This window comes from Pseudorasbora parva, chromosome 5 (assembly GCF_024679245.1).
Source record: "Pseudorasbora parva isolate DD20220531a chromosome 5, ASM2467924v1, whole genome shotgun sequence".
Classification (NCBI taxonomy): Eukaryota; Metazoa; Chordata; class Actinopteri; order Cypriniformes; family Gobionidae; genus Pseudorasbora; species Pseudorasbora parva.
Genome location: NC_090176.1, coordinates 27,558,240 through 27,571,545, shown reverse-complemented (window position 1 = coordinate 27,571,545; position 13,306 = coordinate 27,558,240). Strand labels below are relative to the sequence as shown.

The 13,306-nt window shown below is 38.1% G+C and overlaps 1 protein-coding gene across 3 annotated transcripts in view; it reads right to left on the bottom strand.

The window, feature by feature from the left end:
- Window positions 1-13,306, bottom strand: part of LOC137075321 (diacylglycerol kinase beta-like) — a 154,076-nt gene that overhangs the window by 83,135 nt on the left and 57,635 nt on the right. For 2 of the 3 annotated variants that reach the window (XM_067443716.1, XM_067443715.1), the window contains exons 3-7: window positions 9,476-9,552; window positions 7,221-7,241; window positions 6,638-6,791; window positions 2,072-2,329; window positions 1,730-1,876 (exon numbers count right to left, since the gene is read on the bottom strand). In XM_067443716.1, the coding sequence (XP_067299817.1) occupies window positions 1,730-1,876; window positions 2,072-2,329; window positions 6,638-6,791; window positions 7,221-7,241; window positions 9,476-9,552 (657 nt within the window). The remainder of the gene's footprint in view (window positions 1-1,729; window positions 1,877-2,071; window positions 2,330-6,637; window positions 6,792-7,220; window positions 7,242-9,475; window positions 9,553-13,306) is intronic. The other variant, XM_067443717.1, reaches the window with a different exon arrangement.

The following is a 13,306-nucleotide window of genomic DNA, read 5'->3' as shown; positions in this document are numbered from 1 at the left end:
CAGCATAATAGAATGATTTTTGAAGGATCATGTGACAGTGAAGATTGGAGTAATTTGCTATCAGAGAAAAAATATATAATTTAAAAATATATAAAAATAAAAATCTCTATAATTTTTTTCATTGTCATAATATTAATGTATTTTTTAATTAAATTAATACAGTATTGGTGAGCATAGATAAACATTTTGAATGTGTGATGTAACATCAGTTCAAGCTTTTACTTGACTGATGAGTGGTAAGCATGATAAATTATGCCGACAAAAAGGCTCCAGAAACTAAATTAAATTACCTTTGCTTTAACATTTCAAAGATCCATATCTACCTTGCATATAGTGTGTTTAAATATGTATTGTGAGTAAATAAATTCTATTTGTGATAGCTGCCAAGAACGACTTTTCACATGTTTGTGACTAATATTATGCTTTCTGTGGTTTGGCACGATTGGTTTAGGAGAAGTAATTAGCAAAATTACTTAAAATATTTGTGTTTTCTTTCTTTATAGAAACTTTTGAAAACTAGTGATTATGTAGAATATTTTGTTGTATGATATTATTTTTAATACGATTTAAGACCAACAACCAACAATGTCAACACCATTGCTGAGTATTTTCCTTTTAAAACTGCAGTGAACCAAAGACAAAGAATCACTTGTGTTTCTGATGTTGCAAACTGCCTTGTAATCAATCACGTCAACGAATAGATCTCTGAGCTGGTACGAGTGAGTGGAGGCGGGGATAATTTGCATATTCATAGAACAGTGTAAACTGAATGAGGCAAGGGTGTAGAGTCACATTCAAGCTATTTCAAGGCATTCTTTTGAAATAAGTCATTTTAATGATCAAAGATGAGTGTTATGGGATAAAAATATTGACTACAGGGGGACTTTAAAGTAAATATTTAGATTAAAGGGTTAGTTTACCCAAAAATGAAAATGATGTCATTAATGACCCCAATGTCGTTCCACACCCATAAGACCGCCGTTCATCTTCCAAACACAGTTTAAGATATTTTATATTAGTCCGAGAGATTTCTGTTCCTCCATTGAAAATGTATGTACGGTCTATGGTCTCTTTCCAGAAAGGTAATAAAAACATCATCAAAGTAGTCCATATGTGACATCCGTGTTTGTTTTCAATCCGTGTTCACGACTGGGCAGTGACGCTGCTGACCTGTTATCTGGTATGCGCAAGCTTCGTTTATAGTCTGAGGGAGACTGTGTAGTTGTGAACGCGGATTAAAAACAAACACGGAAGAGAAGACCACGCTGAATAAAGTCGTAGTTTTTGTTATTTTTGTTTCAAAAAATTCTAACTAACCAACTGATGTCACATATGGACTACTTTGATGATGTTTTTATTACCTTTCTGGAAAGGGACAGTATACCGTACATACATTTTCAATGGAGGAACAGAAATCTCTCGGACTAAATATAAAATATTTTAAACTGTGTTCCGAAGATAAACAAAGGTCTTGAGGGTGAGTCATTAATGACATCATTTTCATTTTTGGGTGAACAAACCCTTTAAAGAAAGAAAGTTAAAGTGAACTCAAAATCATCTGATTAACTTCAACATGAAAGTTTTAACATGGAAATGCTCCTAACATCAACTATATTTTGAAAATATATGAGCAAATAAGCATTTAAATTTTTTTTTCTTAAAATGAATCCTAAAAATTACAAAAAACCAAACAAAAAACTTTGTTTGAATAATTTCTACTCCAACTTACACTCAAGCTTGTCCTCTGGCGTCCCCCTCTCCAGCAGAGACAAGTAGCACACAATGTCTTTGAGGAAGACCACTTGAGGCGATGGAGAGCTTTTTTGTGGAGACGGACTCCTCCGGAGAGATGTGCGATTCTCAGATTGATTACGCTCTGGAAGGATGACAGTTGTATGTCTATTAGTAATGACGGCAGTTATCACCAAAATATTTTGACAAACTTCTGTCAACACCCACGAGTCTGATGATTAGGCAATATTTGCTTCATAAGCAATTCCCGGTATTACACATTACATGTTTAAAAAAGTGTGTCGAAGATCAAGGCTGTTCACTTGTGCACGACTCTGACCTGGGGAGAGGCGAGGGGAGTTTGAGGTCCTGGAGAGTGCCAGAGCATTGCTGCTGCTGCTGCTGCCCACAGGGGGTTTTGGCTGCGTGCCAGGAGACCGGTGGGAGTCTCTGGGTGTGTGACCCCCTGTTCCTGATCGCTGTGAAGAGGAGCGGGAGGAGCAGGGCGATGTGGTGGCCCCTGAGCCTGGCGTGATCCCTGCAGAGTTCTCTGATGTATGTCGGCTCATAGCGCTCAAAATACTCTTCCCGTTCATACCTACAGGAACAAAAAGAAAGGAGAATGAAGGTGATAATCTGAAATGAGAAAGGATCAACAGAGCGTGATACAAAAGAAAAGGATAATGATATAGGGTCTCATTCACTGACTGTGCGTACACACATATTTATGTGTAAAACTTCTGCATGAACACTATAACAGAAATGAACAACAAGTTAGCATTTTTGCACACCAAGACATTTATTTGATGAAAAATACAGAAAAGTTGTAAAATTGTGAAATCTAATTTCTATTAAAAATAAGTTGTGTATTTTAATATATTTTATACAAATATACTTTCATTATATTAAATGTAATATATTCCTTTAGAAATCATTCTAATATGCTGTTTTGGTGCTCAAGAAACATTTATTAATATTAACATTAATATTGTGTTGAAAACATTTGTGTTGCTTATTTTAGTGGAAATGTCAACACATTAATTTAGTTAAAATTATAAAAATAAATGTATATACATTATAAAACATTCATATCAAAACATATATAAAATATAAAAACAAATATTTTGTTTTTTTGTATGCCCTGTGGGCATACATAAAAGGTATAGTTTCATCTATTTTGATTTAAAGAGAGTGACAAATTATTTGGAGATGGTGTATTATGCTAATTATAACTCCCTCATTCAAACTGGATTCATGAACATTAGAATAAACATTTGATAAACTATTATGTGCTCATAAGTAAGAACACTTGTACACACAAATTAGTGAATGAGCCCCAATGAGTCTGATAGTTTTCAGCTTTATATATTGCTTGTTTATATATTGCAATTTGCCTGTGCACAATGCTTTGAACTGTACAGTTTGTGGAAACCACAATTGTAGAATGACACATGGCAGAAAAGCTTAGTATCACAAGGTACTGAGGAGGAAGCTGATGGTCTTTAGCAAGTACTGACATACATGACGATTGTCACCACAGTCACACAGTGGTTGACCTGATACCACTTAAGTGAAAATCCTATCTATCACTGGTTGCTTTGTTTGACACCAACGCAAATAAATCAAAAGAGTTGCAGAGAGACACCAAGACAACACATAACGACACCAGGTGAAGTCAGACGTTTGAAGGGAGTCACAGCCGCAATGCAAGTCTCTGTCCCATCAAATCACACCGCACTTGCTGTGGTAACTGTTATGGGTGCACAGGCCACTTCGGTCTGTATAGAGATGCCTGCATTAGTGGACTAAGGCTCTGCAGACACAGGGGTCAAAGTAAAGTGGAACAGGAGTGATGCAAAACGGACAGAGGAAAAAATAGTTGGGATAGTTTCTGAGTGCAGCCCGTCAGGACAGATTAATATAGCGGAGTTATCACTGACAAATTATTGTTTTTAATTTAGTATTAACATTCGTTGACTGTGTTGCATTAAGGGCAAGGGCAACAGAAATCACTGATAGTACTGTATTTGCCAGTCCAGATAAATCATGGCACTAGATGGCACTGTTGGCTGTCAAACTATTCATGCAGTCAACTAATATTTGCCTTAATTATCTCAGGTCAATAGTGATAGTGCAATTCAGACGCAAGGCCACCAACATCTTTCCAGATAAAGTTAATATTATAGTTAATATGGACTTTTGCATCAAGAGTCAAATTTTTCATTTGTCTAATCTTCACAGAGAGCAGGTCTTGTACAAATACGACTCCCTAGATATCATGGAAGCAATTGCTCACCAGATGTGTGTGTCTACCAGTTTATTATTTTCATGCAGGCTGGGTGTTTGTTATATGCAGGATTACACAGACTAGTTATGCATGGACTAATCCAGGGCCATTCAAATCTTGCCCTGGAGGGCCAATGCGCTGCAGAGTTTAGCTCCAACCCTAATCAAGCACACCTGAACATACTAATCAATGGGTGCGTTTACATGCACAACAGTAAGCAGTAAACCAGTAAACGGACAACGCAAGTAAACCGCGTTTACATGACTTTATTTATAAACCGGGTTATCCGGTCGGCAAAACTCAGAACACATCTTCCCTTCTTAAGAATGACTTTAGTGCCGTTCTTTTCTCAGAGAAAAGCTTAACTCCAAGTCTTCCAGAGTCGTGGTCAAACCTGATTCGAAAGACCGCCGTTTACCAGCTTCTGTGTTTACTAGAAGCACACAAGCGCAACTCGGCCATCATTATGTTAAGCCCCGCCCACCGACTCTTTACATGATGTGATTGGCCTGACCAGAGTTTGCGGTTTACAGCTCAGATGGGTATTGAGAGTTGCTAGACGACACTTGTGGCAAATTAGATTTAGTGCCGCTAGGGTGCGTCTAGATTTCTAGGCTAGGTTTGACTGCTGGGTAGAACTGCGTTAGTTCGCAAACTTGCGGGCTCAGCTGAAGTGCGCATTGACGGCGTATAGCAGCCGCAAAGGGGGCGCTCACGAGCACACTTTTTTAAGCTTTAATGGCGAACGGGACACCCTACGGTCTTGTGGACACTCGCACGCAATGGCCATTGTAAGTCCACAAGACCAAAAGTGCACATGCAGTGTGCCATTTGGGATAGGGCCAAATTGGCCCTCCAGGTCAAGATTTGAATAGCCCTGGTCTAATCTAATTCACATTGTGGGATCCAAAAGTCTGAGAACAAAGGTTAAAGAATTTTTGTATGTCATATAAACACTGCTGTACAAATGTTTGGGGTCAGTAAGATTATGTTGTTGTTGTTGTTTAAAGAAATGAATAGTTGTAATAAACAAAGATGCATTAAATTGATCAAAAGTGACAGTAAAGGCAGTGGTTTAATTCAAATAATTTCTGTTTGAAATAAATGCTGTTCTTTTGAACATTAGTTCAATAAAGAATTAAAAAAAGCCTTAGTTTTCCACAAAAAATATTAAGCAGCACAACTGTTTTCAACATTGATGACAATAAGAAATGTTTCTTGAGTGCCAAATCAGCATATGTGAATGATTTCTGAAGGATCATGTGACACTGAAACAATATTGATGCTGAAAATTCAGCTTTGTTATCATGTTATCACAAACAAATATTATTTGTTGAAACAAATTAAATAGAAAACAGTTCATTTAAATTATACTATTACAAAATATTACTGTTTTTACTGTATTTTTGAGCAAATAATTACAGACTTGGTGAACAAAAAACAACAGAAAAATTAAAATATCAGTAAAACAATTTTAGTGACCATAAAAATGATCTTCTGATTAATTTCAGAATTTCTCAGTATTTGGTTTGTCCTCTTTTGTTTTAATGACAGTATTTGTTTTAATAATGTTCAAACTGACATTCAACATTTTAACTACAAATTGCAAAATTGTAAACATTCCTTATTTTGTTATAAGGTTCTACATTTTCAAAATGTAGAAAAATTCTTATCTTATTTCCAGGTTTAATCTCAGACATTTAATGTGGACCTAACTGTACATGTGTCAGTGGGAAATGGTGTTTTAATACAGTTGGTCATTCACATCTCCCAAAATAGTAAACTCAGGGAAACATAACGCCTTATTTTTCAGAACGTATTACGAACAGGATCATGCTTCCCCCTCCCCCATATCCCCCTGAGATGATTTTATTTTATTTCTGGAAAAAAATACTCAGATGACGTAAAAATCATCATGAGTATTTTTTGGCCAGAGGCTAAAGACTACAGCCAGGTGGTGCCATTTCCGCATGTTTTCAACCCATCCATGTGGGGAGGGATCGCACTCACAGCTCAGCTCGCAACTGCAGGCATTCATGTAAACGGAGCGGCCGGCAGAGCAAAGTGAGTGTTTCAACTTTTCAAATTAATTCCTATGAAAGTTAAGCTTCCAAAGGCATGAACTGAAAACACGCAAGACTGAACACGACCCGTGAATGTATGCCACGGCCGCGCTAATCTCAGCTCTCGTGATCGTAATCTGACTCCTGCTATGTTTGTGCCGTGACACTCGATCGGCTCTCTCACATTATATTAAACAGACATGTTCAGTTTTTAATTGTAGCTTCTGTTCTCTAACTGAACTGATTTTATGAAAATCAACGCGGTGGGCAAATTATCCAGTAATCCAGTGGTGGCTTTGGGAGTGGCCTTGTAGGGCAGCGAAGCAAGTGCATTCTGGGAGTTGTTGTCTTTCATTCCCATGAGACAAAAACACATTTTCTGTCTTCTCTCAGTCTAGAAGGCACCTAATTAAAAAATAATTTCACATTTCTACTACATTAATGACTGAGTTTAAATTCAAAGCTTAATGCTTATGATTGATATGAATAACCCTTTAATATAAATAAGAAGTCCAGACTTCCACAGCGTATTATTGATAGTATATAGACTATTTACCTAGCATGCCTGCTCCAGATCGAGAAGCAGCCGGGGAGCTGCCGCCGCCATTCTTGCTCTTGAATGAGGTGAAGAGGTGTTTGCACAGTTCCTCAGGGATGTCATTCTCCAGGTAGGTCGCCATGAATAGCTGGAAACCCTCATAGTCGATGGGCTACAGGAGACAAGAGGAGAATTGATGAGAAATTAGAAGATGGAAAACCTGTGAGATGAAATAAAGCCATGAATATTCAGCTTCCTGCTCCTTTATGTTTTCAGCAGACAGGATGTTCCTGTCTCTGGGCATGAATGGCACGCTCAAGCATTTCTTTATGACACACAGCAACAAAAATACAGAGGGAGCCTACTGACACACATTAAAATACATTAAAACATACATTTGCGATTTTTTTTCACTGCTCATATAAAACAAAACAACATGAACACACGGTTAACACTGAAAAGCACTGGGCACGACCTTTGACCTTCAGTAGACAAGTATGACCCAAGCGTGACTTTGTTGTTAGACAGGGATGGGCCGGGACATGCAATCTGTAGACACATCGAACCAAAGAACATGCAAACCCAGAAAGTGACAGCTTACTTGGTTGAGAACATCTTGCTTCTGTGTGGCAGTCAGAAATATATGGAGAAGGTAGAGGGAGAGAGGGGTTATATACACTGCCGTGGTTGACCGTGGAGAGGGAAGGGATCAGAGAAGGGTGTTACCCTTCATATCCTCTGGTGCTCTGACACTGAATGAATTAATATTATTCCATGTTTAATGCTGTATAGCATTAGTCCACCCGCATCATACTTAATGTTGTTCTGCAGGTTTAGTGGCAAGAGAATCCCCTGGTTTATTTGCATAATCCTGACTTACTTTAAGTTAGTAATTTGCTCTCAGTAACAAAATGGAGGGGGTATTATGCAATAAAAGACTTAAGAAGCGAAAGCTTTATTACTGTTTATGAAAACTACATTCAAACTTTTTTTCTTAACTAAAATAAAAGCTACACTGTAAAAAGAATTCAGGTCTCCGACTGAATATTTTCTAGTGACTAAACACATCTAAATTTTTCAGTTGGCCGAAATGAAATTCTGTGAATGTTTTCAGTTGGCCGATTCCAAGAAGAATTTTCAGACCTCAGTGTCATATGATCCTTCAGAAATCATTATGATGATTTGGTGCAAGAAACATTTCTTACTATTATCAGTGTTGAATAAAAAAGTTGCGTTGCTTATTATGTTTCAAAATTCTGAAAGAAGAACAATAACATACATTTTAGCTTTTGATACATAGTATCTTAAAATACTTGAAATCTTTACAACCCACTAACGCAAAACATGAAAATGCCACCAGATAGCAGTAACACCAGGCTGTGCTGGGAAAATAAAATAGAGCTGAACTAGAAAACGGAAAAACAACAACTAATAATGATAGTGCAAAAGCTAACACTGAAATGAAACAAAAACAAAAATGGAAGGAAACTAAATGAACTAAAGTTATTTTAAGTTAACAGAACAAATAAATTAAAAAGTAAAACTAAAAGCCCCTGAAAAGATTTCATATGATAGGTTGTTTATTTGCCATTTATTTATGTCTGTGTGGTTTTAGCACATAATTCACCAAGGTAAATATATGCAAATTGGGCACTGCCACAAATGCACACACAAAATCTGTGCTGAAGATTGTACTGTGGATGCATTTACCCGTAATCATACCAATCAAGGAGTGAACAAACCTAAATTCATTAGATTCCTCCTGTCCTTAAATCAAACTCTGTAAAAGCCAAAAAAGCCATTAAAGCAAAAACAGCAAGAGACGTGGGAGAGAAGGAACTAGCGGTGAAAGAGAGGAAGCTGCATGCAAAGGTGGGCTACGCTTGAGGGGCTGCAAACTTTGGGCAGATACACACCAAAAACAGGAAGGTGAAAGTAACTGAAGCCAAATGAGTCTTCGCCTGTTTATTAGAAAATGCCTTTGTATATTTAGGTGGGTGTGAGAAGCAGCGTAACCAGCCGTGGCTATAAGTGGAACTTCCTGTCTGACTTTCAAACGTGCAAAACAGAGACTGACTGCTCTAATGCAGGAAACAATGAACCGTTTACTTAACCTTTAGCTGGCTCCTGTTTTTACAGACACTCTTCATTTGACAAAGGTTGCAGAGTCACCATAATTAAACTTCAATATAGAAAGGCCCTTGAAAGGGCTACGGTGAAGGATATTTACAGCCCAGCCGTAGTCAGACAGTCAATCTTGGCTGTAGACATGAGTGAAATACAGCGCTCTGTCATCGTAAGCAGGCAGCACACAGTGGCACTGATGGCACGTCACCTCCATTTTGTGATACTTCTAGGCTTTATGATCTATAGGTGGTCACAACTGAACTAATGAACAATGCGAAGAATGCAATATCACACCACAGCCAACCTGGCGTCAGCCTTAGACCCATTAACTGCCACCAGTGCTGATTCTCTATCGATTTAGCCAAGGCTCTGGGTCACAACCTGTGGCGCCAAACCTCTAGCAGCCTCTTATTTATGTCAGTGCAGAGGAGAGGAGAGAAATATAATGGTGACACTCCATAAAGCAAATTATAGATGTGGCTGCCTGCTGGCTTTGTTGTCACGGCAACGTGATGCATGGGCTTTATGATGTCAGCGAGGACCTTCTCTAATAGGAGGTGATATCTGGCCACTTGGTTTCAGGGAGCGGATGACTAAGCATTTCCTGTAATGACTTGAGCCCTGAGTCAGGTTGTATTGGTGTTCTGTCAAGTCACAGCCAGAGGCTCCACTGCCTCTAAACAGATCATTTAATCAGGTGAGACCTATGGACCTCCTGCCATTACATACCTGTTCAGGGTTGTACTTGGAGAGGACACCGTTTCCATGAAACTCTTCCAGGACATCTTTAAGCTTCTTGGAGGAATCTGTGGAAGAGAAAAATTACAAGGGTTAATAGGAAAAATTACTAGTTGGATATAGAGTACAACTGTACATAATGTGTAAGTGTAGATACCCCATATTGGAATGGAAATAGTTAGATACACTACTGTTCAAAAGTTTAGGAACATTTTTATTATTTTAATAAATTGATACTTTTACACAGCAAGAATTCATTCAATTGAATTAAATACATTTATAATGGTCAAAAACATTTATATTTCTAAAGAATACTGTTAATTGTTCACTGTTTGCACCAAAATATTAAGCAGCACAACAACAAAAAATCAACATTGATAATAATGAGAAATATTTCTTGAGCAGCAAATCAGCATATTAGATTGATTTCTGAAGGATCATTTGACACTGAAAACACTAATGACACTAATGATGCTGAAAATTCAGCTTTGTCAAAAATATATTCAAATAGAAAACGGTTATTTCAATTATTTCAAAATGGAGTAATATTTCACAATATTGCTGTTTTACTGTAGCCTGACAAGCCAGACCCACATCAAGATGTTGGGTCTGGGAACACACCGTTGGAAGGGCTTACTCCAGGAGGCAGGATGAACGTTTGTCTTTCAAAGTCCATCAGTACACAATAGGATAGCGCTACAACCCACCAGAGCAATGAAGAAGGTGAAGCGGAGCTATTTGACAGATTAAACCTTTGCCATATCCGGCCGGCAAAACGCAGAACACATCTTCCTTTTTTAAGAATGACTTCAGTGCCGTTCTTTGTTCTTTTCTCAGAGAAAAGCTTAACTCCAAGTCTTCCAGAGTCGCAGCCAAAGTTGATTCGAAAGGCCGCCGTTCGCCAGCTTCTGTGTTTACTAGTAGCACGCGGAACCGCTACAACTCTGCCCTCACAATGTTAAGCCCGCCCACCAACTCTATACACGATGTGATTGGCCTGACCAGGATTTGGTTTTTCTAGCTCGCAAGCCAACGGAGAGTTGCTAGATGCCCTTGGCCGCAAATTAGATTTGCTGCCGCTAGGGTGCATCATGATTTCTAGTCTAGTTTTACTGTTTTTGATCAATGTTTTTGAATAAATGAGAGCATAAGAGATGAATTTGAAAGAGAGAAAAATGATTTCCACAAGACACATAAATAGACAAAGGGTTGTTGCGGACTAAATAACTAATGCATTTAGTTATTTTCCTACCAACATATTGGCTTATGTCATTTAGTAGATATCCTTTTATAAGGCCCTTTTATTATCAATTTCACTTATTACTATTATTATTATCCATAATATTTTGAAAAAGGGCAATGCATTTGATATCTAATATTTGGGAACATTAGATGTATGCTTCAATCTGACAAAATGTGCTAATTATTCAGAGATAATAGCGGAGCAGAAAATGTCACCAAAGCTTATTAGCATTAGGACAGGAGAAATGAGCCTGTTGCCCTGTACTTCATTTTTATTTTCTCTAAGCCTGGAATTGGTTGTCACACACACACACACACACACACACACACACACACACACACACACACACACACACACACACACACACACACACACACACACACACACACACACACACACACACACACACACACACACACACACACACACACACACACACCTTGGGGGGCAGAACAGGTGCTTTCCCCATAGAAGATGCTAATCTCCAGAACTAATAGGAGTCATATCTGTGTCATTGGCTGGCTACCTATATTAATGTTTATTAAACACATATGCTCAGTCTCTTCATTTTTTATTCCTGCTGCCTTTAAAGAAAATAAATAAAATCTACATTTGACTGCAAGTCACTTGGTTTCTGTAATATTGGCCCTTCCCCACAACATACTTTTTTATTGTACCTAAACTATTAAATATTGTATTTGGTAACTGAAATAAAGCTAAAATAAAATACAATATAAACACTATATGAAAAAAGTTACCTTGGCAACTAACTGAAATAAGTTAAGTGATAAAAAAACTAAAACGAAAAAAATAAAAAAATAACACACACACACACACACACACACACACACACACACACACACACGCGCGCACACACACATTTATATATATATAATGTATTAAAGCTATATATATTGATGCACGTGGGGACCGAGGGCTGGCCCGTGTGGTGGTCAGATCAAACAGTCAAGCTACTTTAGCTCAAATTGCTCAAGAAGTTAATACTGACAATGAACATGTTCGGAGAGATGCCAAAATTGGGGGCGTACATATTAATGATCCCAGCCACTGCGTCACGGTTGGCGTTATGTTGAGAATCACTTATTTTTGTGTGTCATCGGAGGACTGGGGACCTGGCAGTCTGTGAGGATAAGTGGAGGAGGACCAGGCGGAGGAAGACCACCCTTCCATAACTCTCCTCCACCACCACGATTGTACATAAATCCCACAAACTGCCAAAATTATAAAATCCCCAGCATTCCCATCTCCCAAGCGCTAACAGGTTAATTTAGTCCGTTGTTAAAGACTAACCAGTGCGCAAACTCTTTCATGCTGGTTCCCTCCTGCTAGAGGGAGAGGAGCTTACACCATCGTCCTGCCATCGGTGAAGCAGAGGGGCAGGGAGATGGGAAAAGGAAGCCTTCCATCTTCTGCTGAGTCCTCTAATGTTCTGATCCTTCTGTCACGTCACATACAAAGGAAAATGGTGCGAGGACTCAAGTGCAGATAAATGATAATTTATTATAAAAATAAAACATAAATACAAAACAAAAACCCACGAGGGGGAAAAACACATAATCATAAAACATAAACCAAAGACTCAGACATACCAAAAGGAATCCCAGGGAAGACGGAAGACGTAGACATAGCAAGGATCCGACAAAGACTGACAAACACAAGGAGCTTATAAAGGGAACAAATGAGGCAGGGAACAGGTGGAAGAATTTAAACACTAATCAGATAACAAGGGGAGAGGGATCAGACAATTACATGAGCACATGTTTAGAATAACAAAACCCACATGTGCACACAAGACAGGCATGTGATACTATTGTGGGGGAAAATGAAAGAAAAATGTAAAACTGTAAGTGTAAAATGCCTTCTGTTAAAGCTTTGAAAGATTACAAAAAAAGACAGAAAAATCACTCACTTCACTCTAGACTGAATAACTTTTGTAAATTTAATAAGGATTAATCTATGTTTCATAGCAGGTAAAAAAAATATTTGTGGCCAGTTCATTTTCTTAAGTCACCGGCCATTGGCAGTTGTTGCAAAAAGTTTTAGGCTGTTTTACCATTGTGTAATTTTTCTTTTTTATTATATTTTAATAAATGACATAATTTAATTGTGGGTATTCAAATTATAAGCAATAGTTGGAGGTGAGTCATTATAGAGACTCAGTGGTTAAGGGGAAAACAGTTGGGGGCAGCAGGGAATGTGACACAGACACTCGTGACTGAAAACAAAACTGCACCCACTATTTAATCTGAGGAAAATGAGTCTTCCCTCAAACATGTACAACTCAGAACAAAGCGTTCTTGTGATTTCTGTGGTCGGAAAGACTGACATCATATTTTTATTATCAATCAAATGTTTAAGAGCTGTTAGTTTCAGATCCTAATTCAGAACATGAAGCATGATGTCAAAGGACAAAAACACACCGGTACAAAAATACACCGGTTAACAAATCTCTGATCTTTGGATAGGGACAAACTGACTCTCATACAAGACTCATTACTGACTTAAACACTGACACCAAACTCTAAACTGCTTGAGGCTTCTGTGGGCAGCAAACACAT